General features: G+C 42.0%; 1 protein-coding gene across 5 annotated transcripts in view; it reads right to left on the reverse strand.

Moving 5' to 3' along the window:
- Positions 1–290: 290 nt before the first annotated feature.
- TCP11L1 (t-complex 11 like 1) overlaps positions 291–27,164 on the reverse strand; it is a 36,411-nt gene continuing 9,537 nt past the window's right edge. For 4 of the 5 annotated variants that reach the window (XM_054699283.1, XM_037522499.2, XM_037522500.2 and 1 more), the window contains exons 2-10: positions 26,097–26,274; positions 18,569–18,701; positions 16,865–16,985; positions 15,622–15,842; positions 11,237–11,373; positions 9,151–9,347; positions 6,046–6,227; positions 4,992–5,164; positions 291–1,838 (exon numbers count right to left, since the gene is read on the reverse strand). In XM_054699283.1, the coding sequence (XP_054555258.1) occupies positions 1,636–1,838; positions 4,992–5,164; positions 6,046–6,227; positions 9,151–9,347; positions 11,237–11,373; positions 15,622–15,842; positions 16,865–16,985; positions 18,569–18,701; positions 26,097–26,250 (1,521 nt within the window). In that variant the 5' untranslated portion in view covers positions 26,251–26,274 and the 3' untranslated portion in view covers positions 291–1,635. Of the gene's footprint in view, positions 1,839–4,991; positions 5,165–6,045; positions 6,228–9,150; positions 9,348–11,236; positions 11,374–15,621; positions 15,843–16,864; positions 16,986–18,568; positions 18,702–19,453; positions 19,546–26,096; positions 26,275–27,164 lie in introns of those variants that run through there. The other variant, XM_037522501.2, reaches the window with a different exon arrangement.

Consider the following 27,164-nt stretch of genomic DNA (forward strand, 5'->3'; position numbering starts at 1 on the left):
GGCCTCCCTGGTGGCACAAGGGGTTAAAACGCAACCTATGAAGCTATCCGCAACCACTGCAGTACGACTTCGATCCCTGGCCAGGGAGCTACCCACATGGTGCCAGACCTCTCCTGACTCACCCGCTGCTCCCCTCTGCAGTGTATTTCTATCTAACTGCCTGTTCTGTTCCCCTCTCTGTCTCTGGTGAATCCTCTCACCCTCCACACCTCTGGCCTATACCCCAATTCTTGTATACCTGAATAAATAAATCTTTAAAAAAAAAAAATTCTACTTAATTTTGTCCCTTTTCAATGAAACCAGGGAAGAGTTGTCCTTGAGTTTGAACTTTAATAATAAGACTTCTGATGACAAAGCATACATTTCTGACTGCAAGTAAAAACCACCATTAAAGCACAGTTTACAGAATATATTTGGAGAAATCTCTCCTAATTCTAGCCATTCACTCCTATGCAGCCTGGTTCACCAGACAGTCTGCAGGGCAAATGTTCCTCTGGCTGCCTCCAGGCCCATTCTCCAGTCCACCTCTCATCCACTTTAATAAAAGGATTCCTTGCTGTTGTGACTTGGAGTTGTGACTGGAAGATCAACCAACAACTTCACATGCTTCTCATATAACGTCCTGTCTCGCACACGTGTGTGAATGTGCACACACAAAATTTTTAACAGAGGAGACTACCTGTGAGACCCAAACTACTCTCTTAGTCACAGGGTATGTCAGGAATCCTGGTCACTGAAAAATACCGTTCAAAAATCCAGGGTTTCCTGAGACTGCCTTACTAGGAAATAAGTGAGCCTGAGCTATCAGGCCGAAAACACCCAAATTTAATTTTGGAGTTCTAATGCAGTCAGTGCATCTGTACTGCATCAGCGGAAATTTCTCAGTAAAATCTTGGAACATTTGTCATCTTTTATGTGACTCTAACATTTTTTTAAAGAGAAAAGTTCCTTAACTTTCAAGGCTGAAAAGGCAGAGAATTTTCTTTCTCTAGATCCCATAAGTCATAACTGCTGTCACCCAGGCTCAGGAGTAATTTTTTTTTTTAAATAAGTTTTTTAAAATTAAATAACTCTCCTCTAGAACAAAAGGAATTTGGGGCTCTGGCTAGGCCAGGCAGGAAGAAAGCAATAAATAGTGGGGGCTGGAGGAAGAGAAGGGCAGTTAGATTATAGAGAGTCCTTCCAACACATCAGGCCTGGAGGAAGGAGGAGTCGGGGCAAGAGTCTAAAGGCAGACAAGGCTTGGTTACTCTCTCTCTTGGGGGCCATCAGTGGGGCATTTGAATGAAAAATGACCCAGAGGGCAAAGACAGAGGTCCTAGACCCCAGGGAGGGAAAGGGCAGCTACAATCACTGGCGTGGGAGTGGAGACCGCTGCAGTCAGCTGTGTAACAGCCAAGTGGTGCCGATTCAACTCAAGATAACAAGATGCTTTGATGTGTAAACTTGCACTCATAAATACAAACCTTCAAAATAGAATTCAGTGCATTTTTCAACAGTGATACACAATATTCTTTCCTTTGGAATCAGTGCTGTTAAATAGAAATGTACTAAGTAGCCATTTTCCAAAGCAACATTAGAGTTGAGAAAAGGGATTCGGAGCTGAGCGACTAACACTGCGACAGGGAGCGCGTGTCAGGGTCTGACGAGAATCTTCCTGAGGATGGCATCATAGTAGGGACTGAAGACCATCTTGTTATAGTTGACCAGGCGAACGAATTTAATAGCAACTTCCTCCAGCTCTTTCTGAACTGGGCCCAATCCCCCAGGTACTGTGGGCAATGGCTTCTGATGACCTGATGCAAGGTAGGTTTCTAAGAAGGTCAGGATGCGGGAATCTGTGATAGAAAAGAAAGCATCTGGCTATTTCTTGTTGCAAGTGCCTTTACAAACTCCTGATTATGCTTCAGTTTTCACTTAAACTAAATTCCCTTTTCAGGAAGGGCTTCCCCGATCTCTCCCCAGACCAGGTACCCACCACCTGGTGCTTTTGAACATTCATCCTACATGTGATGGTTCCTCTTCCTCTAGATGATTAGTTTCATGAGGACAGGAACCATGCCTGTTTAGCATTCTCTCTCCAACACCCAACAGAATGTCCAGCATGAGATCTGGGCCCCAGCAAAAGCTCCAAATGCATATGGGGTGCAAGAATAAAAGGAGGCTAGTATGTTGGCAGCTTTTACTTTCGCTCTCAGGGGAGCAATACAGACCAACATCAGCCATTATTGAAGATCACATTAAAAAAAAAAAATAGGAAAAACAAAGCAGAAATGAAAAGATCAAGAAAGAGGAAGGTGCTTCCAGAACTGCTGGTTTATGATCTCTTTCCCATTAAGCCTACATGAGAGAAACCTGAGCTTCCTTCTTGAATACCTACAATGGAAGGCCATGGAAGCTGCGGGCATTTGTAAACTAGTGTGGCTCTGAGAAATAATTTAGGCTGATGCTTTGTCACCCATGGCCCACTACACATACAATGCTTTTGTATTCTCTTTTGTACCCGTATTAGCCAAAAAGGAGTGTGTGCAAGTCACACATCTTGCAGACTTTATTACAAAATTCAGGGCCTCCCCGGTGGCGCAGCGGTTGAGCGCTGGGTTGCGAAGCTGCCGGCGGCCTCTGCGACGCCGGTTCGATCCCCAGCTGCTCCCCGGCCACCGGAGGAGGGTCCCACATGGCGCGCAGACCTCTCCTGCTGCCCGCTGCTCCCCTCAGCAGTGTACTTCGGTCCTTCTGCCTGCTCTGCTCCCCGCTCTGGCTCTGGTGAATTCTCTCACCCTCCCGCGCTTCTGACTGTACCCAGTACATGTATAAACAAAACAAACAAACAAACAAATAAATAAATAAAACATGCCTCTATAAAAAAAAAATTCTTAAGGACATTTACATAGAATGGGCTTTTCAAATGACATGCCCTACTCCTTGCCCCGAGGAAGCCTTCAGATGCAGATCACTTACACCCTTCAGAATCCAATAACAAACTGACACAAACTTCTGACTCAGTGGGTCCCATCATCTCTATTCTAAAGTTCCTTCGTTCTTTAAGGTCCCCAGAGGTGGGAAGCCTCAAATGGAAGTAGAGACAGAAGGGGAGAGCCTCGCATCGTTCCTACATCCTGGTTTTCAGCCCCCACGGTCTGTAACTGGCTGTCACTAAGCCACCAAGATGGCAGGAGTAGTTAAGCAGGGATCTATTTGCAGATATATTTCTGCATCCCTACCAAGGAGGGCAGTATTCATGGTGATGATTCTGATCCTAGCACCCTGCAAAATCTGCAAGAGCCTCCTCCTGAGTGACCCCCAGATGAAACTATGACCAATGCAGGGCTGGGATAAAATACCTTAATTTTAAAAACCACCGGTCCACATACATCTTTTTTCGTAAAATGTTGAGAGATTTTTAGTAATCGTAATATTAGGAGCAAGCCAATGTCTGTGGCCGAGGCTTCCACCCCAGCCTGAAATCTGATAACCATAGATCATTCAGCTTCTGCCTCAAGCCTGCTCATTTTTCATTATTTATAGGTTGAATACTGATCTGGTTTCATAAAGAATTTGAGAAAGGTCTTCAAATTAATTCTATTAGGTTAAAGAGATCTGAATTTTTAAAATTAAACACTGTATTCCTTAATCATCCAGAGAACAAAATTTTTTATAATGCCCCTGCTGTGATGATTAAAAGTAAGAGCTAAAACAATAGAGTGGTATTTTAAATAATAGCTACTCTACTGAGTACTTACTATGTGTGCCAGGCACTCTACACAGCTTACCACCTCTCAGCAACCTTGGAAGGTAACTGGTCCCTGTTTAGATTAGGAACTCCCGCGTCAAGTCACTTGCTTAAGCTACACAGTAAGTGCTTGTAAAGAAAACTTCAACCTCTCCTGTGTTTTCCCTTTACTCAGCCTACTAACACAATCACAACCCCTCCAACACCAGATGTGAGGAGGGCTTTCCTCTACCAAGCAACTCCATGACACCAGAGGGGTGGCCTATGATTTATTCTGTTCTGACCCTGCCTACCTAGAGATAGCATCAGATCCCACAGGCGAAGGGCCCAGTCCCATGAGGCTGCCCCCCTCTTCAGATACCAATCGCAGGTAGGAGAGCTCCAGGTTACCCACAACTTCTGCCCGAGTTGGCTATGGATCAGAGGTTCCTATGATCTCTTCCTTCTTGGATTTCAATTATTTGCTAGAACAGCTCAGAGAACTCAGGGAAACACCTAATTACTTTTACCAAATTATTATATAATAAATGGTAGGACAAAGGATAGAGAATAGTCAGAAAAGATATCCACGGCAAGGTCTGGAAAGGTCCCAAGAATGAGAGCTTTGTGCCTGTGGAGTGGGGGTGCTCTACCCTCCCAGTACCTGGAAATGTTCCAACCTGGAAACTCTGAACCCTATACTTTTGGGATTCATGTAGACAGGATTGATCATTAACTCTGTTTCCAGCCCCACCCCCTTCTCTGGGTATTGGGAGGTAGAACTGAAAATTCCAAGTTGCTAATCATGATTTGGTTCCTTGAGTTCTATCCCACACCCAGGCGCCCTCCAGGGATGATGTTTTTTCTGGAACAAAAGACATTCCTATCAGCTATAGGATTTAGGAGTTCCATCAGGAACCAGGGTCAAAGACCAAACCTCAGGACAAAAGAGGTTCCTAGTGCTCTTATCACTTAGGAAATAACCAGTTTTAGGAGGACTGTGCCAGGAGCCAGGGGCAGAAACCAGTATATACATTTTCTATTACCTCACTATGTTGTAGCAGAGTTCTCATCTAAGGCCTGTGAGTTCTGATCCAAGTCGGCGCCCTCAGCACAATAATGGCTGCCTGGTCACCAGGTGCCCACCCTCCGGGTCAGTCACTCTCTCCTCTTCCATCAGCATCACTGCCCACCACCAAAACCCTCTAGATTTCTGCGGAGGAGCCTGTCTGCCAGCCCCCATGATAGCACATTCTGCTGCCTGCCTTTCCAAACATACCCATGATCCTGCGGATGGGGTCATCAGGACTGGCCACAGCCTGGATCTGGCCCTTGAGCGCGGTCTCCTTGTCTGGGGTGAAGGGGGTGAACCCACACAGGGAAAGGCAGCTGCTCACCTCCAGGCAGACTTTCTCCCCAACAGTGGTCAGGGCATCCTTCAGATGGAAGGAGCTAGAGAGCGAAGGAGAAGGAGAAGTTAGGGGAGGGGGCACAAGGGCACATCCAGCAGCACCAACAGCCCCACCCTGGATGAGGCACGACAGCCACTTACTCTTCCTGCCCTGGATGTTCTTAGGGCCAACAACCCCAAACCCAACTTCTTGCTAGCATCTCTGTGGTGAAATTGACTGAAACTGACTTAAGAACAGCTTGAACACCTCTGGGGCAATTCACAGAAAACCAGAAATTTGGAAGCTATGGGACAGCAGTAGGAGAGAAATTTTTCATTGGCTACTCTTTTGTCCCTTTTCATTTTTGAAGCACACTGAGTTTATAAACTACTTTAAAAGAATAAATAAAATGACCAAATATTAGGAAAATTATCACTTTGATTTTAGGCCCCCCAGCACTCCCAGAATGCTGTAGGGAGGAAGTGGCTACCTTTGTTCTGGGTCCCCACAGAGTTTTGTATGGTAGAGTTAGTGTAGCCAAGGAGCAAGCCTTGGGATGTACAGCTGGTACCAACTCTATGTCAGCCCCCACCTGCCAGGGCGGATGTGGCAGGACAAGGTTGGACTCCTGAGGAAGCACCAAACAGGTCCCCCTCACCAGAAGCTTTGATGGAGCAGTTCTTCTGGAGGACAACCTACATCTTGGTAGCAAACCTTTGAAAGCCACTAGCCTCGATCCTTGCGAAGCCTAGAGTTGATTCTAACTTTGGTCGCATGATCCTGAATAAATTGCTGGGTTTCTGCACTGTTTCCTCTCAGCTCCTAGAGAGAGGCCCTGGATTCCGCTTAACACTGGCAGACTCCCATTTCAGGCTTCTCTGTGCCTTCTGCTGCCTCCCCACCCCTCCATCAAGGTCCACTCCACAGCTCCCAGCCACTCACGGCAGATGCATATCTGTGAGCAGAATCTTCACAATTGTCTTGAGTTTCTCAGCAAAGCTAGCCTGGCTGGAAATTCCTGGGCCTGCCATGCTGAATGTAACCAGCAACACAGCTCCCAGGGTGGTCAGGTGCTCCAGCTGGAGTTGGAGCTCTTGGAAGCGAGACTGATCCATCAAAACTGTCTGCAATGAACACAACAGAAATCATCCCTGAGCTGCAGGTTGGGACTGGCCGGCAGAGGGCAGTGGGAACACAGTCCTCACACGAGCCTCCGGAGTCTCCCTCAGGACTATCTAGTTATTTCAGAGATAGAAGGAATATGTGTAAGTTCTTCTTCCATCTCAGAAACCCCTTTTTCTTTAAAAAGGTGCAGCAGCGCATACGCATTAAGAACCAGTGTCAATTCAGGCTCTGTCATTTACCAGTGGCATGACGTCATGCAAGTTTCTTCAACCATCTGAGCCCCACACAAAATGGGGATTCCTACTTCACAGAGCTGTCTTAAAGGTGATAAAAAGATCATGTATGTAAAATGGCTAGAAGATCCAACACTCAATTAGTAGTTCTAGCATTAGAAAGAATGAGATACACAACAAGGATGACAAACTCATTCCAGGTTGGCGGGGACCATTCTGGTTTTAAAACTAACTGCCAAGTCTTGTGAACTCTTTCAGGCCTGGGCAAACCAGGATGTCAGATCCACCCCCCCACCCAGAGCACTGGGCGGGAGGAATTCCTTGAGGACGGAGCCTATACTGACACCTTAGTATCCCCCTCAGCCCCTGGCACAAAGGAGGCCATCAGGAAGTGGTAAGTAAATAAAGAAAGAGAGAAGCAGTAAGCAGAATGAGGAATGACAGGAAACAACCCAAAGCTGCCTGGAAAGCAGTTAATGACCGCACCCCCCCACCCCCATGTTAAAGACACCCCAGGTCCTACAAGGCCAAAGTCTCCTGGTTGGAGTGAGGGAAGAGCAGCAGAAATGTTGAGGAGATATGACTTCTGAGTTTTTACTGGTTAATCAAATACACTTTAAGGACCATCTTGCTGGAAGAATGTGAGACACACTAAACCAAGATGTTAACAATTTGGCCTCTTAACACAGAATTCTTTTCAAGGTGTCAAAGCTATCTTTGGAGACCGAGACTCTTCTGTTATTGAACAGATGCTTCAGCAGCTCATCAGCTTCTGTTTTCACTTCACTTTGTTACATGGCTGCATCCTGGCTCTGAGGCCTCCCGATGGTTTGCAGTGCTTCAGTTAGGAAGCAAAAGATTTCCAAGGATTGATTCTGAGATTACACATCCGTCCTCAGTGAAACACCATCTCCTCACAGCTGTACTTCAAGAGAAATGTCAGGATAAGAACTGCCCTTCAGGAGAAAATATGCCACTCTTCAGAAAACATAACCTTCCTTTCCCACTTTGACATCTTCTCCTCTGGCACAGGGAACTCAGAGGCAAGAGGTAAAGCCTGGGGTTTACAACATCTTAAAAGGGAACTCAGATGAGAAAGATATTTAGAGAAGTAGCAGGATCTCAGGCTAAAGATAAGAAACCAGAGTGTCCTCAAAAGAGATGGGACATCTATATACCAAACCAACTATTGAGGAAAAGATGGGGGAATCCCTCATTAGTCATCCCCTTAAAGGACAGAAGTGCAGTCAGAAGTACTTGCTGTGAGCTCTCTTGCTTGGCTGTAACTCTCCAGGTACCTCTTTAATTCTTTCTCCTTTTCTTAATAAACCTGCCCTTTTAAAATGTAAAAAAAAAAAAAGCTGAGTAATATTCCATGTGTATAAGGACTAGAGTCAAAATAAGTGGGGGGGGGGTGCAATTGTATGGGGAATATAACCAAAATGAAAATGCATACATTGTGCAAAGATGAAAAAAGATGTAAGAATTATATAAAATAAAATATTTAAATAAAAAAAAGCACTTGTTGTAAAAAACAAAAACATCACTCCACATAGGAGGGTGAGAAGTTTCCTTAGATAAAATTAAGAAGCAATACCACTATTAGGGTTTTAGTCAAAATGAATAAAAACAGGACAGAGGTTCAAAAGCACAAATTAGGAAATCCCATACAATACTGGTAGGACTGTAAAGTGATGTAGTTGCTTTGGAAAAGTTAACAGTTCCTCAAAATGTTAAACTTAGAGTTGTGACATGACCCTAGGGACATACCCAAGAGAAGTAAAGACAAATGGCATGCCAAGCCTTGCACACAAAGGTTCACAATTCACAATGACTGAAAACTGGGGACAATCCCCAAATCTTTATCAACTGATGAACAGATTAACCAACTGCAGTAAGGCAAATCAGTATTTTAGGGAATGTTACCCAGCCTTAAAAAGGAAAGAAATACTGACATATGTTACAACATGGATTAACCTTGACGCCTTTACAGTAAAATAAGCCAGTCACAAAAGGAAAAATACTGTATGAGGTATGTAGAATAGTCAATTCCATAGAGACACAAAGTAGAATGATAGTTGCCAGGGGCTCAGGGGAGAGAGGAATGAGGAGAGAGTATTTAAAGGGTACAAAGTCTCTCAATGTCTGAAGAAGGAGAAGTTCTGGAGAGGGATGGTGACACCGGCCACACAACCATGTGAATGTACTTAACGTTACTCAACACTTAAATTTTCTGTTGTATTTTACCACAATAAAGATAATACTACCAAAAATAAAAAAATGGAAATGGAGAATTGGCACAGGCTGCCACAGGAATGAACATAATACTTAGTGAAAGAAGCCAGACACAAAAGGTCAACATTGTGGGACTCCACTGATATGAAATATCCAGAACAGGCAAATCCAGAGACAGAGAGGAGTTAGTGGTTGCCAGGAAGTCAGGGCGGGGCGGGGTGGGCAGAGGGGAGGGCAGTGATTGCTAATTGGATACAGGGTTTTCTTTTTGGGGAGATGGAAATGTTCTGAAATTAAATAGTGGTAATGGCCCCATAATGCTGAATACATTAAAAACCACAGAACTGCACATTTTAAAAGGGGTAATTTTCTGGCATGTGAATTTTAACAAAACAATTTTTAAAAGTTCAGTAGCACAAAAAGAAATGAGCGGTTAGGCTGCTGGAGCACCTACTTCTGGAAAAGGTCTCCGCAGGTGGTCCCATCTCAGAAGTTTCAGGTATGCATAATTCTGGACAGCGACGGGATTTGTCCTGGGAGCATCCCCAGAGCCAGCAGCCCCTTCCCCAGCTGGCAGGGAATTTTTATATTTCTGATTCATAAGATCATCCGCAGCTTCTTCTAGCCACTGGGTGACAAAGTCCAGAGAATCTGAAAAACAAGGCTGAGCATGTTACTATGGCGCTTGGGGGGTGTCCAGGGAAAGCATGCTGGAGGTGTGGCGCAGAACACAGGGTGGACTTTGGAATCAAATATAGAACTTGGTTCAAATCACATCACCAACTACTGTGAGTAGTTGGCAAGTCATGAGCTGTCTGAGTATCAAATTCCTAACATAAAGACATGCTCACCACCCCTCATAGGCTGTTGTGCGGATGAAACAAGAGAGTAAATACAAAGCACCAGCGGTTGCCCCTTTTGCTCTCTTCTGTCTGGCCCTGACCACTGCGTGAGTCCCGCTCTGTGAGATGACAGACATCCCTGCTCAGAGACAGATGGGATGGAACACTGGCTAGAGTGACCCAGGGTAAAGTATCCCCCAAACTAAAGAGGAGGCTTTTCCTTGCCTAGATCTTGCTTCCAATGAATCCGGCTGAGTTAGGCCCCAAGGGAGGGGAGGTGCAGGTGTCTGATATGCATTACAGTGTTCAGGGCACTTTCAGGGAAGACTCTCAACTGGTTTTCATCCACCATCATGCTCCCTCTGCTTTTGGAATCAGAGCAATGCCCCAGGGACTCTGAGGGATACCAGAGAAAGAAGATAAGGTTCTTGTCCACAGTACTTGATCAAAAATTGTCTCAGTTAGATCCTGGGAAGTCTTGCCCCTTAAAACCAAGCAGGCAGCCAAGGTCATGGCTATAGTCCATTCTTCACTGAGGCTAGGGGACATGCTTCTGGCTCTGTTAACAGACAGACTGCACCAAGTCTTGGTTCTGAGCTTCACTCTCCCTTTAGCTTTCTCTGCGGCCCACCACATTTGGGAGGCCTGGGTTTTTTGCTGTGAGAAATAACCACTACACTCTGACTGGCCCACTCTTATTCTGGTGCTTCATCATTCCTGGGAGCCCAGCTGCTGGCATCCAATTCTCATACTAAGGCTCTTATAAAACTGCAACCCTCGTGTTCCCCAGAAAAGCAACACAACGCTGGCTGAGAATATGGGCTGGTCAGTCAATTCTGGTTAAGTCTCTCAAAAGCTGTTTCCACAAATGTAAAACAGGGTTAAGAAATAGTGCCCACTTGCTAGACCAACTGTGTGTGAGTTAAATAGAAGGCAATTCTCCCCTGGCATGATTAGCAAACCCACTCTACCTCCTTCTACTCTGCTCTTCCTGACTCATGTCAGCAGCATCAGACTTCCCTGTCTGGAGCTGGATGAAGAACTGCTCAGGTCACTGAAGTCTGAAGTCAGTATCAGGCCAGACCACCCAGTCTACCTAGGGACCATCATGTTCACCTAGTGAGCAGCAAAGTTAGAGGCAACCCAGAACTCAGGATAAATTAGATCTGAAGACCGCTATTTTCTCAGCACATCAACTGTCATGCAGAGACCCAAAAAAGCATCCTAGAAATGCAGCAGCATTTTGGATTGTATGGTCATCTGTTTTCCTACAGTCATCTGAGAGTCACAAAAATGAGCCTTTTTCTGGGTGTGAAACCAGAATATGATACATATAAAATAGAAGCAAAGTAGAATCTTGATTGACCTCACAGAAAGGAGTAAATTAAACAGCCATAAGAAGTGTGTCATGTTTTTAAAATCAAGATCCCACACACGATTTATCTAAAATTCCTATTCTTTTTTTTTTAATTAATTTTTAACTGAGGTAATATTGGGATACCCCCTTAAAGTTCTATTCTATCTTCTTTTAAATTTCTAAGAGACAAATTTCTTTGTCTCTCCTGTTTGCCAATTAAATTTTCTTTTGTCTTGTGCTTTTCTGTCATCATTTTGTTTTGAAAGCAGTATCGCTATGTGACAAGCTACTAAAATGAAAAAGCACAGACAACAGAGAGCACCATGAAACCTTAGACATACTCGGCTGCTTCTCCAAAAGTTCTTGGAACTTTGTCCTCTCATAGTCCACTGACTGCTGCATGAGGTGGGGCCGGATGCTGCTGACAGCGAAGTTTGCCATGTCCACTTTCATCAGGTCCAACACAGAAAAAATTGCTCTAAAAGAAAGACACAGATGAGTTTAGAATTGGGCACTGAGAAGTAAATAGTATTTTATTTATTTATTTATTTATTTTTTATAAAGAGGCACGTATTTTATTTATTTATTTGTTTGTTTGTTTGTTTATACAAGCACTGGGTACAGTCAGAAGCGCGGGAGGGTGAGAGAATTCACCAGAGCCAGAGCAGGGAGCAGAACAGGCAGAAGGACCAAAGTACACTGCTGAGGGGAGCAGTGGGCGGCAGGAGAGGTCTGCGTGCCATGTGGGACCCTCCTCCAGTGGCCGGGGAGCAGCCGGGGATCGAACCGGCGCTGCAGAGGCTGCGGGCAGCTTTGCAACCCAGCGGTCAACCGCTGTGCCACCGGGGAGGCCCGTAAATAGTGTTTTAAAGGAAAGAGGTGAGTCACTTAGCCAGTTCTTTTCAACTCAGAAAGAGCAGCAAGACAAGTTAAAGAAAAATATCGGATGGTCTCATAGCAGAAATTTAGAAAACCTAAATAAGGGATCAGGAAAAAGACTAATTATAATAAAGTAAAAATCAAAATCAACAAGCAACTATAAACCAGAGACACAGTACAGGGAGGGGGGGGGTAGGAGGGATTACGGTCAAAATAAGGGGGGTGGGAATTGTATGGGGACTATAACCAAGATGAAAATGCATACATTGTGCAAAATGAAAACTGATGTAAAAAATACATAAAATTAAAAAAAATGAGGATGCTGAGGAAGGAAGGGAGGAGAGCGGGAGGGAGGGAGGGAGCGAGGGAGGGAGGGAGGGAGGCAAAATCACGGGCCTCCCTTGTGGCACAGGGGTTAAAGTCTCAGTACTATCAAGCTATTCCCAGTCACTGCAGCACGAGTTCGATCCCCAGCCAGCCAGGGAGCTACCCACATGGTGTGGCAGACCTCGCCTGTCTCGCCCGCTGCTCCCCTCAGCAGTGTATTTCTGTTGTCTGCCTGTTCTGCTCCCCACTCTGTCTCTGGTGAGTCCTCTCACCCTCATCCCATATCTCTGGCTTGTACTCCAGTTCTTGTATTCATAAATAAATAAAATAAATCTTAAAAAAGAAAAGAAAAACAAATTCAGGAAATACCAAAACTTAATGGTTTGAAAAGATCATAAGCTGCTGTCTCTACTCACCCAGGCTTTGTCCCCTAGCAAAGAGAATCTGCCTCCCCCCGGCCCACTGCCTGTCTGGTCCAGAACATGTTCTTGGCTCTCATGACAGCACAGAGGAAGGACGGAGTCCAAAACCTTAGATTTTACTGCAGGGATCTCCCCACCTGGTCTTTACTCTCACTCACGTATGTTTATCCACTATCCTAGCAAGGAAAGAAAATAACACTTCATTCTCCTCTCTTCTCGCCCCAGTGTCTCTTAGTTTTAGGGCACGCTTTATGCTCTAGTTCTAGTAGCATAATTGCTATTTCACACTATGAATGTAGCCAATGGGCGGCCTGGACTGATGCCAAGGATGCCATCAGCCCTGTCTGCCACATACCAGAAACACTCTCCCCAGAGGCTGGCAGCAGACAAGTGACCTACTTGCAGGAGGTGCCTAAGAACTCAAGGTACAGACTCTGGTGTGGCCCTACACAGATGCAGGAACAGGCTCAAATGTCCTCCAAGTCCTCTGATGCCCTCTGGGATGAACTGAACATCATGTGACAAAATAAACTCGTTCACACAAAAGGCCACTATGCATTCCTCACAATCTGAGGAATGATTCAGGGCCATTCCCCTGCCATTCTGTCCATCTCCTAAACACATGGGACAGTCCATTTCCTGCAGGACATTCTGACACTCCCTTAAGTGTATACCCAAAAGCCTCCTAACCCAGCAACAGGAAAGCAGAAACTACTGGAAACTGTCAAGTGGCAGTCACTGACTGGAAGTAACCTACAAACACATATTGTGCACAGACAAGGTTTTTAAAAAGCTTGCATTCCAGGTTCTCTTGTAAAAAATCCAAAGATCTGGCAAGAGGGCCCATATTCTATCATGGCCCAAATCAGCTGGCACTGAGAAGCATTGGCTGCCTCCTTTGGATTGGGGGGTGTGCCCAGTATGCCAGTCTTCCCAGGCCCTTCTCTTTACAGTAGGAATCTGAGTTTAGGATGGCTTGCCACAGATATTTCACCAGAGGACTTTCTTCCAAGGAATTCCTCACTTAACTTGGTTACATCACAAGGTTTTATTTACTATTTTATTTCTAGCATCTAGCACTATGCCTAGCACAAAAGAGGTGTTCGATAAGAGCTTCTAAGTGAATGAACAAATCAATAGCTATTTTAAGAGGTCTTTTCAATGCTTTATAAACCCTTAGGTAACCTTACAATGCAGGGTGTTTTTCGTGTGTGTTAACTATCTATAGTATAATAATATCAAGAAAGCTGGAAATGAGCTTTTTTTTTGATTATGAAACTTTTAGAAAGCAATTTGGTAACATGTAATGAGTCTTGAAACTTTATATACCCTGACACAGTAACCCTCCATTTTATGAACATTTCTCTAGGAAATAACCTAAAATATAAAAGAAAGTTTTATGTACAAAGATGTTCATTACAGAGTTAAATAGTAAGTAACTATACATAATCTAATTGTCCATATTAATGGATAAATGAAATGATTATGGTAATATTAATATGAAAGTTAGGCCTGTAATGTCTACTAGGAGGAGGTCTTCTTAGGTTCAAGCGGACTTTCAGACTTCTAAAACTACCATAAGGGTCAGGTTTAGCATCATCCAGTCACACAGCTTGCCAACTGGTCAGCACAAAGCATTTGTCTTCAGCAAGTTATGATACTGGCCATGAACAGATAACTCAGACACATGGGTATCACCTGGCTTAAAAGTCTCCTGTCTCAATATATTTTGTAACAATTCTATGGCAAGTCTTCTAGGTATGCATTAGGGGCACAGCCAGTTAAATTATGGGGTGGGGGCGGGAGAGGGAAGGATTGGGGTCAGAATGGGCATTTGCAATTGTGGGGGAATATAAAAATAAAATTTAATATTTAAAAAAAAAAAAAAAAAAAAGAACCAACACCAAAAAAAAAAAAAAAAAAAAAAAAAAACTGATTGTTTTTTCAAGGAAAAAAAAAAAAGATGGACATATTAAATGAGATGTTAAATAAAAAAAAAATGCAATCATAAAAAAAAAAAAAAAAAAAAAAAAAGTTATTCCACTGGAGAAATCCAAAGTATGATGTTCAATCCAGAATTTATAGTTTTGGATTTATAGTTTTCATTCCTTTCAATCCAAATGCAATTTACCAATCAGAGATCATTTTCAAAAGACCAAAGGAATTTAATGTTAACCATATGTTATTTAATAGGATTAATATAAATGTTAAATTTCTTAATTGTCTTGGTTGTTATTTTGATGATTTTGGAGAATGTCCACATACTTAGGTGATACCTGCTGAAGCATTTAAGGGTAAAATGTCATTATGTAAGCCATTAATTCTCAGAAGGTTCAGGGAGAAAAAAATTCAAGCATGTATATATTCACACATAAATTTTAAAAAATTGACAAAATGTTAGAAACTGGTGGATTTATATAAGAGATATAAGTATTGATTGTACTGTTTTTGCAACTTCTCTGTTTGCAATTTTTCAAAATAAAATGTTTAGGGGAAAAAAATACCTAACTATATAATTATAGGCCTCCCTGGTGGCACAGGGAGTTGAGTCTCAGCACTATGAAGCTATCAGCAGCCACTGCAGCATGAGTTTGATCCCCAGCCCGGGCTCTGGCCCACATTGTGCAGCAGACCTCTCCTGTCGCGCCCACTGCTCCCCTCTGCAGTGTATTTCAGTGGATCTGCCTGTTCTGTTTCCTGCTGTCTCTGGTGAATCTTCTCACACTGCCCCCCCACATCTCCCAAACACACCTCAGGCCTATACCCCAGCTCTTGTGTGCACAGAATGAATCTTAAAAAATATATATTATATATATATATATATATATAAAATATATATATAGTTATATAGTTACATAGTTATATAGTTATATATATATGCCAATGTGATACCAGGGTGGTAAAATTGTGGGTATTTTTATGCCTTTGGGTGGTAAAATTATGGGTATTTTTCTTCTTCCTATTCTTTTATATTTTACAAAATGTTTGCTTTTTAAATGTTTTAAAGATGCATGAGTACCTATACTTAAGAAAGTCTAAATCTGAAAATAGGGTCAGTAGTTTAAGTGCACTGATGGTACTTAACGCAGTTCCCATACCTAAAAAGGGGCACTATTTCCTTAATGTCCTTTAGTTTCTTCACTTCCTCATCTCGAGCAGGTGCACATAGTGTCCCCATCATGCCAGTAATGAATTCTGCCAGCTTGGAAATGTCCAGGGCCCCATTTTCAGCCTCCTGCTTTATCAGATCCAGATCCAAGACTTCTGTTATCTGGTTTCTCAGTCTAGTGTGACCAGGCAGCAAGAAAGATAAGAGAGTCTACAAGAGAGCACAACTGAGTTTAATCAAAGTTTCCTAGGCAGACATAACTCTTTATTATAAGCAGTAGAATTTACAACTGTCCAAGTAAGGGTTTACCAATTATTACTATAATATTGCATACATTTTAACCTCTTCTTCAATAAATCTACAGAAAAACACATTTACAAATCATTTAGACCAGTCATTTAAGCTGCCATTTAAGGTCCTAGGTAGCAAGCAACTGGACACAAGATGAAAATTTTGTTAAAAGTGAGAAAAGGGGCCTCCCTGGTGGTGCAAGGGGTTAAGACGCAATCTATGAAGCTATCAGCAGCCACTGCAGCAGGAGTTCGATCCTGAGCCTGGGAGCTACCCACATGGCGCAGCAGACCTCTCCTGTCTCGTCAGCTGCTCCCCTCAGCAGTGTATTTCAGTCACTCTGCCTGTTCTGCTCCCCACTCTGTCTCTGGTGAATCCTCTCACCCTCCACACATCTGGCCTGTACCCCATTCTTGTATGCATAAATAAATAAATCTTTTAAAAAATAAAATAAAAGTGAGAAAAGGAAAACATGAATTGACATGAAACTCTGAGCCAACCACAGATGCCAGTTTCTATGGATATATTACTTCTTGGATACTATGGCTAAAGGTACTGCAGAAACAGTCCTACCTTCCACTTAATGTCTTCTCTATCCCACAGACTGAATCACTTTTTGGCCAAAATGAACGTGTCCATACCTATTAAAAATTTTATAAGTCACCTATATTTTGTAAAATAACTTGTTTAAAGCATTGTTGTTGGTCTTTTAAATGAATTTTTTCTTCATTTACAACAGTAATGCCTTCAGGTTACCATAGCTTGTTTGAAAATTTAATAAGGCTAGTAAGACAAAAATATTCCTATAAATCCACATTTCGCAAATAATTTAACTTCTTGATCCTTCTATTTCTTTAGTCTTCTTGGCACAAAACAAAAAAAGAGTTTGGAAAGTACTTCTAGCACACCAGGAAAGCGCCACAATTTGCTTTTCCCCTCACCTCTTTGATCTCTCCAACAAGTTTGATGGCATGGTCATATGTTGGGGGATCTTCACTTAGCTGGACACTCAAGCAATCCCAAAAAGCTTTATGTACAATATCCTTTACTCTTTTCTCCAAGCTGGAGGCAAATAAGGGTGGGGGGAAAGGTAAAACAAATAAAATACTTGAACCTTAAATAAGTTTCAAAAGCACAAACTTTGTGGGCTCAGGGTAAGAAATTTTTCAAATAAAATGGATGAAACAATGATTTCTCAGACATACTTAAGTCAATCATTACTTTTAGTTAGTGATTTATTTCAGTAAATAGCACTTAGGAAAGAACAACTTTTAAATAATTTGAGAGATGACATAATCCAATTAACAATATGTAACAGTGCCATGTGATAAAAAGAATGTTGGAAAGTTTAAAACCATTAATTTTTAGTTTCCTGATATCAGCAAGTTTCCTAAGAGGTCCATGATTAAGAAATTTAAAGTAAAAATTCAGCATGTATAATGGGCTGAAGAACTTTACTTTATAAAAACAGCCTATTTCCATGTGGTATATGGGACTATTGCTTGATTAAGTACTAAACTAAAAAATGCACATATAAATCTCATTAAAACTAGTTTCTCTTCATGAAAGTAAAATGAGGCTTCTAATGAAATAATGAAAATTATTAAGGTGCAGAGTACTGTCTTTGCAAAACATAAGGAATGTCCATGTTCACATTTAGAAGCCTCATATGGGAGACACTATAATTTGGCAATTCAGCAGCCATTCATTCTTTGTTAATAGAATCTCAGTATTTTTCATGACATTTTTGCAATTATAATGGGCAATGTTTTTTCTTTCTTAGGACAATACATTTTAAAAGGCACACCTTACAATCAACAGAGTTTTAGATTCAGTGCGATCTGGTGCTAGGGGTACATAAAATAAAGCACAGTCTTTGTCTATGTAGAGTTTACAATCTGGTGAAGAACAAAAAACAACTGCAGTACAATGTCAGAACTACAAAGAAATGAATAAAATGAAGCAATGAAAACACAAAATGAAGGAGCTAAATCCTATGGAGTAGGGAGAAGCTGACAAGAAAGATTTCCATGGGAGATTTCAAGACCTTTTATTTATATTTTGAAGTATCAGTGGTCAAGAGATCCACTATCAAGCTCTAGTGATTCCTAGTATGGAATATATATATACATACACACATATATATACATATATATGTGTGTGTGTGTGTGTGTGTGTGAGGTGTGTGTATTTTAGCAACAATATACAAAAAGGAAATATACATTTAAATATATTGACATCCGGGCCTCCCCGGTGGCGCAGCGGTTGAGCGCTGGGTTGCGAAGCTGCCCGCGGCCTCTGTGGCGCCGGTTCGATCCCCAGCTGCTCCCCGGCCACCGGAGGAGGGTCCCACATGGCGTGCAGACCTCTCCTGCCGCCCGCTGCTCCCCTCAGCAGTGTACTTCGGTCCTTCTGCCTGCTCTGCTCCCCGCTCTGGCTCTGGTGAATTCTCTCACCCTCCCGCGCTTCTGACTGTACCCAGTGCATGTATAAACAAACAAACAAACAAACAAACCAGCAAACAAATAAATAAAAAGCATGCCTCTATAAAAAAAAAAAAATATTGACATCCAGTAAAGAAAACATTTCCAAAATTGGGAAATAGTGGTGTTCTACCAAACGAGACTGCTCAATAGCCTCCTTACCTGTCTTCCGGTAATTCAACTGGTTTAATCCGAAAGTCTCCATTGACCACAATTTCATGGGCTAGCGCCATGTTAGTGACTCCCTTCACAGTCTCTACAAGCTCTTCAACAGTCACAAATTGAGGAGGACTAGCTGTAACAAAAAACCAGGGTAAGAGATCTGCTTCTCTGTGTTAAAAATTTCCTTCCTTCCTTCCTTTCTCTCCTTCCTTCCTTCCTTCCTTCCTTCCTTCCTTCCTTCCTTCCTTCCTTCCTTCGTCCTTCCTTCCTTCCTTCCTTCCTTCCTTCCTTCCTTCCTCTTCCTTCCTTCCTTCCTCCTTCTTCCTTCCTTCCTTCCTTCCTTCCTTCCCTCCCTTTCTTCCTTTCCCTTTCTTTCTTTCTCTCTCTCTTTCTTTCATTTATTTATGTATACAAGAACTGGGGTATAGGCCACAGGAGTATGGGATGGTGAAAGGATTCACCAGAGACAGAGTGGGGAACAGAGCAGGCAGATTGACAAAAATACACTGCTGAGGGGAGCAGTGGGTGAGTCAGGAGAGATCTGCTGCGCCATGTGGGTCAGCTCCCTGGCTGGGGATCGTACTCTTGCTGCAGTGGCATAGGACAGCTTCATGGGTTGTGTCTTAACCCCTTGCGCCACCAGTGAGGCCCTCTATGTTAAATTTTCTATCAAAACAGGAGAAAGCAGTGGTTCTGGCACCCGCTAATCATTTTGATTCAGCCTTTATTTATGAAAATATTTGGGTAGTTTCCAACAGTATAATATCACTTATGTCATACTTATTTTTTTTAACCTTGAAATTCTGAAAGCAGAGATCATTCACAATACAAAAAATATGTTTTATGTTTCTTTTTTACTAATACCAGTCAATGAAAAATACTTACAGTAAACTGATATGCAGAAAAACTTTTTAGAGATGAATATTTCCCCAATCCACTGAGGGTTTCTTTCCTAATCCCTTTCATGCCTGTTTGTCCTAAATCAAAAAATGAGACACCAGCTTTATGATTCCCTCTTTTGCTTCTACCAGCAGTTTATCATTTGTACCACCACTAAAACTGTGTCATGGCTGAGTCTCTCTAAATGAATCTTCCCAAATTAAAATAGTAACAAATACCTCAGGGTACCAGGTGCCATTTAAAGGACACTTAAACCACTACCGCATACAGGACACTAAGACAGAATATGAGACTTCTGAAGCTGACCTGTGAGTAAATCAAAGAATTTTGTAGAATGAGGCCCACTGAATCAATGTTTCATAATTATCTCTGATTCTGATAAATCTTCAGATTTACCTTCCAGAAAGTTCTCATACAAATTTCCTCAGGTGTTCTGAGCCAAGGAACAAAGATAATTCATATTCTTAAAAAGTCTATGAGAAAATATAGGGGTTTTTTGTATAGTAGTTATACCTCAATAAAGCATTAAGAAAATCATTTTTAGCGGGGCCTCCCGGGTGGCGCAGTGGGTTGAGCAACGCACTGTGAAGCTGTCTGCAGCCTCTGCAGAGCGGGTTCAACCCCTGGCCGGCCAGGGAGCAACACACATGGCACAGCCCACCTCTCCTGCCTTGCCTGCTGCTCTCCTCAGCAGTGTCATCCCTCTGCCTGTTCTGCTCCCCGCTCTGTCTCTGGTGAATTCTCTCACCCTCCCACACCTCTGACTGTACCCCAGTTCTTGTATAAATAAATATTTTTAAAAATTGTTTTAAAAAAAATCACTGTTAGCAATTTTTTAGTAATTATTTGAATCAGATGGAGGGGTTGTGTAACCAGATTGCTGGACCCACTTTTAGTCTATGATTTAGCAGGTCTGGGGGGGCTGGAGCATCTGTACTTCTCAAATCTCTAGTTAATTCCCATGGTCCCAGAAGCTGTACTTTCAAAAGCACTGGCCTAGAAGGTGACTATATTAACTGCATGTGATGGTGATAAAATCTGGGCTTAAAATGAGAGAAATAATATCACTGGTTTGCATAGCTTTAATAACTGTGAAGACTTTCTTAGGTTAATGAAAAGTTATTTTTCCTCTTCTTTCTTTCACCTTAAAACAAAAAAAGGAACCAAATCTAAGTTGTCATATTTTATCTAGTAAAATTCTTTATTTGGTCCCATAAGGGGAAGTTGGGAAAACGCACAAAAGTCTCCTCAATATTTACAGATTTTTTTAAACATTTCAAAAGGACAGGTTTATTAGGGAAAGGAGAGAGAAAAAGAGGCACCTGCATAGTCATAGATGGGCAGGAGAACTGCTGCTCCTGTTTTGCAAAGGGAAAAGGTTTGTGGAAAAAAACACTTGCATAGTCACAGGCTGGCAGGAGAGCTGCCCATTTCCAGATAACATTAATTTACAAGAAATAAATAAATAAATTTGCTTCATGGATATGGTAAGGTCATTTTGGGAGGCATAGTAGACAAAGGCATGCAGGTTTAAGCTCTGCCTTCTCTTTAAAAAAAAGGTAACATTAGGTCTTCCCAGTACATACTCTTACATATAAATAAACTTTCAAAAGCAAGTTCCACCCAGCCATCACAGCCCATATTTGGGGCAAAACAACTTGTACTAAGTGCTGAGAACATCAGAAAACTAGGAAGAAAGTTTTCAGGAGCTGTCCAAGCTAGAAACTATTTAAAATCAGATTAATGGAGGGTATACCACAAAGATAAAAGCTACAATTTTAGGATACCATCAGAAAATGTTACAGATGTACAAACACAGGAAGTATTCACTGCATGCTAATTATAGGGTTGTGGAGTAGGTTTTTAAATTTTTTGAGAATTCTCAAAGTTACCAATTCATATGTGAAAACTTACAAAGATGCGGTTTGGTAGGCAACATGGCTTCACCTCACCTTGTGAGGCAAACCTGAGATATAACAGCTGAAAAATGTAATGTTATATGTGTTTTACCCTGGGATTTATTTTACTGTGAATAAAGATGAAGCTGTTGCTAAATTTTGTTACATTTGTGTACTGATGCCATCAGAAAAACTGAAACCCACATCAAATTAAACATGTTCTTTGGGAGAAGATTTCAGTGAACAGATTCCAAAATAAAATGAATGTCTCATTTAGAACGGTCATACTCTACCTTTTTTCTACTTAAGGTGTTCTGGAATCTGAGAAATTGGTACACTCTAAAGAGATGCTTAAAGTCATACAAATTGGTGGATATTTATGGAGGACAAGTGGCAGATGTCACCCAAACAGCCTATAAGATGAGTGTGGTAAAATAAGGGTAAAGCTTATTATACCATTTGGAGATTGTTACTTATCTTCTGCACTAGACTGCAAACTCCATGAGGAGCTAGTTCACTACTGGATCCCTGATACACAGTATGCACTCAAAAAATATCAACTGGTGTCTGGATACAGATACCAACATTCAAAATCTAGTCCTGCGCTTTAGAAATGTAGAAAGGTTGTATCATCTATTTGTCTATAAGTATGACCGGGATCTATTAAACTCACAAGATTCTGATTTAAAAAAAAAATGCTGGGCCTCCCTGGTGGCACAAGGGGTTAAGTCACTATGAAGCTATCCACAGCTACTGCAGCACGAGTTCAATCTCCAGGCAAAAAGCTGTCCACATGGCACAGTGAGCCTCTCCTGTTTTGTCTGCTGCTCCCCTCAGCAGTGCATTTCTGTGGGTCTGCCTGTTCTGTATCTGGTAAATCCTCTCACCCTCCCGCACCTCTGGCCTACATCCCAGCTCTTGTATGCATAAATAAATAAACCTTTAAAAATTAATAAAATAACACCTGGGGGCCTCCCTGGTGGCCTATAGGTTAACTCTCAGTGCTATCACTGCAAAAGCCCATCCCTGCAGCCTGAGTTCCATCCCTAGCCAGGGAGCTAACCCACATGTGGCACAGTAGACCTCTCCTGTCTCACCTGCTGCTCCCCTCAGCAGTGTATTTCAGTAGATCTGCCTGTTCTGCTCCCCAATCTCTCTCTGGTGAATCCTCACACCCTCTGCACTTCTGGCCTGTACCCCAGCTCTTGTATGCATAAATAAATAAATTTTTAAAATAACACATTGATGTTTTTCATCTGACTACGGTATTTTTTAACTGGTCAACTAGGCTATTAAATGCTAGAGATAGAGATGCTCTGTGAGCAGGGAAGGAAAACATATAGAAGTAGAGGGTCACAGAAGGAACAACAGGAAATCACAGTTCACTGAAGCTTACACTGGGATCTCTACATTTAAAGAAGAGATCATCCTTTAGAATGAAACTACCTTGGATTAGTGAGAAACAATTCTTCCAGCTTTCCTTTTCAATTTCTATTTCCTTTTTCATTAGTCTGTATCAGTTACTAAAAGTTCTGTACCCAAATTTGAACATGTGAGTATGTGTGCTTAGGGCAGGCTTTCCACACCACCAAGTATTCTTTGACATCAGCTGAGTGCCCTACAATTCAGCTCAAGTCTGGTACTCCCTACCTGGAGGTAGCGTCAGACCCCAGAGGATAAGGAAATAGTCCCGCAAACTACCTATGCCCCCACACTTCAGATACCAGTTTGTCGCAGTATAGAGTGTCACCTGTGCTTGCAGATTTCCAAGGTTCCAACAACTCCTCCTTCAATTAATTTGCTATAGTGGTTCACAGAACTGAGCAATGTTTTACTTACTAGATCACAGCTCTATTATAAAAGGACAAAACTCAGGAACATCCAGATGGAACAGATGTATAGGGCAAGGTATGGGAAGCAAAGAGCTTCCATGCTTTCAGAGCAAGCCACTGTCCCAGCACTCCAGGTGATCACCAACTGAGGGCTTGATCCCCAGACTACGGGGTCTTAACTTTACTACTGGGGCTTATAGCCCTGCAGTTACCTATTACTACAAGGAGAAAGAAGCAAGGAAGTTAGAAGGAATAATTCGGGGCTTTAATTGTGAACCTCATTTTGGTATAGACCTCTATGAGAATTTAATGACAGCTTCCATGATCCTCCCTAGAGGATCTAAAAAAACATACACAAACAAATATTGGCACACTTTTTTTGGTTGTTCTGAATCCTCTAAAAGGATTCCGGATCCCAGAGTAAGGATCATGGATCCCAGAGTAAATACTCCGGCCTTAAGGGCATAACTACAAACAAGTTTAGATAATGTAGCATAGAGTTGACTTGACATCACTTTGGAGTCATGCCATCAGACTGACAGGACACCAAAGGCAAACCATCAATCAAAGAAGGACTAAAGAGGGCCTCCTCAGTGGCGCAGTGGTTGAGCGCTGGGTTGCGAAGCTGCCCGCAGCCTCTGCAGCACTGGTTCGATCCCCGGCTGCTCCCCGGAGGGGAGGTCCCACATGGAGGAGGGTCCCACATGGCGCTCAGACCTCTCCTGCCGCCCGCTGCTCCCCTCAGCAGTGTACTTCGGTCCTTCTGCCTGCTCTGCTCCCCGCTCTGGCTCTGGTGAATTCTCTCACCCTCCCGCACCTCTGACTGTACCCAGTGCTTGTATAAATAAATAAATAAATAAATCTTTAAAAAAAAAAAAAAAAAAAAAAGGACTAAAGATCTAAACTAAAGATCCTCCTTTATCAGAAACTGTAGATGATAAAACCATCAAGTTAGTTATATACTTTCACATTACAGCAATCAGTCTTGGTATCTTTAATGCAACAGATAACATGCTATTAGAAGCAGTATTAGCAACAAATTATTATCAAGCCTTTATTATGTGTCAAGCACATTCTAAGTGCTTTATATTAATTCACTTAATCTTTACAACCAGCCTAAGAGAGAAGTGTATTTTCCTCATTAAAAAAAAATGAGAAAACAGAAGCTTTCTAACAGTCATATTGGAAACAAGGCCTAACACATGGATGTTAGGCTATGTTATTAATGGCATGTTCTCTGAACGCTATTGTCCAGTAGTGTATTCATTAAAATGATGTGATAATAGACCACAATAAAATGGAATCCACTAATGTTGGCTGTTAAGAACACTGTGTTTTCTAATAAATTACCTGGGAAGGGCTTTGATCATTTTGCAAGAAACATATCTCAAACCCCAAAATGTTTGAACTTCTTCCAAATATGAAAAGTTACTGATCATCTATACTCTAAAGAGATAACATCAACACTGACATTCTTAGACTGTGACTCTCCCTCTTAAAACTTTCATTCTTGGATTCACTTCAAAAAGCTTAAGTCTTCTTAATAAAAGACATGAGATGATGCAACTGCTTGGAATAAGTACGGAAATTGCCACCCTTTCATCAACTGGCCTGCTCCTTGCCAGCGATCTGAAATGACTTCACCACACACATTCAGCAAACTGAATCCCCTCAACCTCGTGGGAACTAAGCCCTCAGGCAGTGAAGTCAGGGTGTGGTGAACTCACTCACTTTCAAAACCTTTTTTTTTTAAACCTGCACAAGCACAGTCCTGGCCGGAACCTGCCTCAGACTTTTCAAACACTTTTAATTAAAGCTGCAATTTGCACTCCACCCTCCTATTTCTCCCAACCCTTCAGAGAATTGGACTGTCACTGAGGCTGGAGGAAGCAAGAAATGCAAATGGCCAACAGACATATGAAAAAATGTTCAACATCACTTGTAATCAGGGAAATGCAAATCAAAACTACCATGAGATACCATCTCACACCAGTGAGAATGGCACATATTAAAAAAACTAGCAACAACAAATGTTGGCGAGGATGTGGAGAAAAAGGAACTCTCCTGCACTGTTGGTGGGAGTGCAAACTGGTCCAACCACTATGGAGAGCTGTGTGGAGATTTCTGGACCTACTAAACATAGAGCTTCCATATGATCCAGCAATTCCACTCCTAGGTATTTACCCAAGGGACACAGAAACATCAATTCCAAAGAGCACCTGCACTCCTATGTTTATAGCAGCACTGTTTACAATAGCTAAGCTTTGGAAACAACCCAAATGCCCAAAAATAGATGACTGGATCAAGAAGATGTGGTACATATATACCATGGAATATTACTCAGCATTCAAAAAAGATAAACACATGCAATTTGCAGCAACATGGATGGCACTGGAAGGGATCATGCTCAGCGAAATAAGCCAAAGAGAAAAAGAAAAATACCGGATGGTCTCACTCATAGCAGGAATCTAGAAAACTTGAATAAGGGACCAGGAAAATGAATATAAGAAAGTGAAAATCAAAATCAACAGGAAACTATGAACCAGAGACACTTTTTGGGGGGTGGGAGCGGGAGGGAAGGATTGGGGTCAGAATGGGGCGTTTGCAATTGTTGTATGGGAATATAAAGATAAAATTTAATATTTAAAAAAATAAATAAATAAAAAATTAAAAAAAAAAAAGAATATTTGGACATTGTTCTAAAATTTTCATTCATGTAACTGAAAAACCCATAAGTAACGAGGATGCCAGCTAAGAAATTGCTGCTGTTCTTAAATGCTAATTATTGACAATGTTATCATATTATTAGAGCCTAGCTCCAGGCCACATGTACAAGGAAGCCTAATAAAATCATCATTTGAAAATGACTTGCTTCTAACCAAAATCAAATTTGCTTACAGTGAGGTCTCTGAGTGCTGGGAGAACCTGATTTTACTTTTTTCTGTAAAGCGTCATCAGAACCTTCCACGGCATCTTCAAGGCCTTGTTCAGAATCACTTGATTTTGATTTTCCTGCTTCATTTAAACTGGACTTGTCAAAGTTTTCAGACATTCTCAGTTAAGTTTATCCACTTCCCTGGGAAAAGAAAAAAAAAAAGTGAACCAAAATGTTCCAGCTCTGTCACTAACAGATGTAGCTCAAAGCAAATCATTTCATTTCTTTGAGTTTCAGTTTTCTTGCCCATGAAATAAACCAGCTAAGATCTTATCCAGCTATACCATTTCACTCTGGCGATTGAACAGATACCTATGAAATGACACTTGTTATTTATCAAATTTATAGACCTCTACCCCAGATAGCATGATAGGTTTGAATATTTTTTTAAAGATTTATTTATGCATGCAAGAACTGGGGTGTACGCCAGAGGTGCAGGGGTGAAGGATTCACTAGAGATAGAGTGGGGAGCAGAACAGGCAGACTGACAGAAATACACCGCTGACGGTGAGACAGGAGAGGTCTGCTGCGCCATGTAGGTCAGCTCCCTGGCCTGGGATTGAATCCATGCTGAAATGGCTGGTGATAGCTTGATAGTGCTGAGACTTAACCCCTGTGCCACCAGGGAGCCTGGGTTTGAATTATTTTTGTTCCACTCCTTACTACCATGTCACAAGAACACAGGGCCCTAAACTGGTGAAAAAATAATATTATAAACTGCATGCTTCTATTTTAATCAGAGTGATTCAATTCTTAAATTCTTTTTTTTATTTTTTTTTTTCATTTTTTTATTTAATTTTTTTAATTTTTTTTAATAGAGGCATGCTTTATTTATTTATTTATTTATTTTGTTTGTTTGTTTATACATGCACTGGGTACAGTCAGAAGCGTGGGAGGGTGAGAGAATTCACCAGAGCCAGAGCAGGGAGCAGAACAGGCAGAAGGACTGAAGTACACTGCTGAGGGGAGCAGCGGGCGGCAGGAGAGGTCTGCGTGCCATGTGGGATCCTCCTCCGGTGGCCAGAGAGCAG

This window comes from Talpa occidentalis, unplaced genomic scaffold (assembly GCF_014898055.3).
Source record: "Talpa occidentalis isolate TD23 unplaced genomic scaffold, MPIMG_talOcc4v2.1 talOcc4.3, whole genome shotgun sequence".
Taxonomy (NCBI): domain Eukaryota; kingdom Metazoa; phylum Chordata; class Mammalia; order Eulipotyphla; family Talpidae; genus Talpa; species Talpa occidentalis.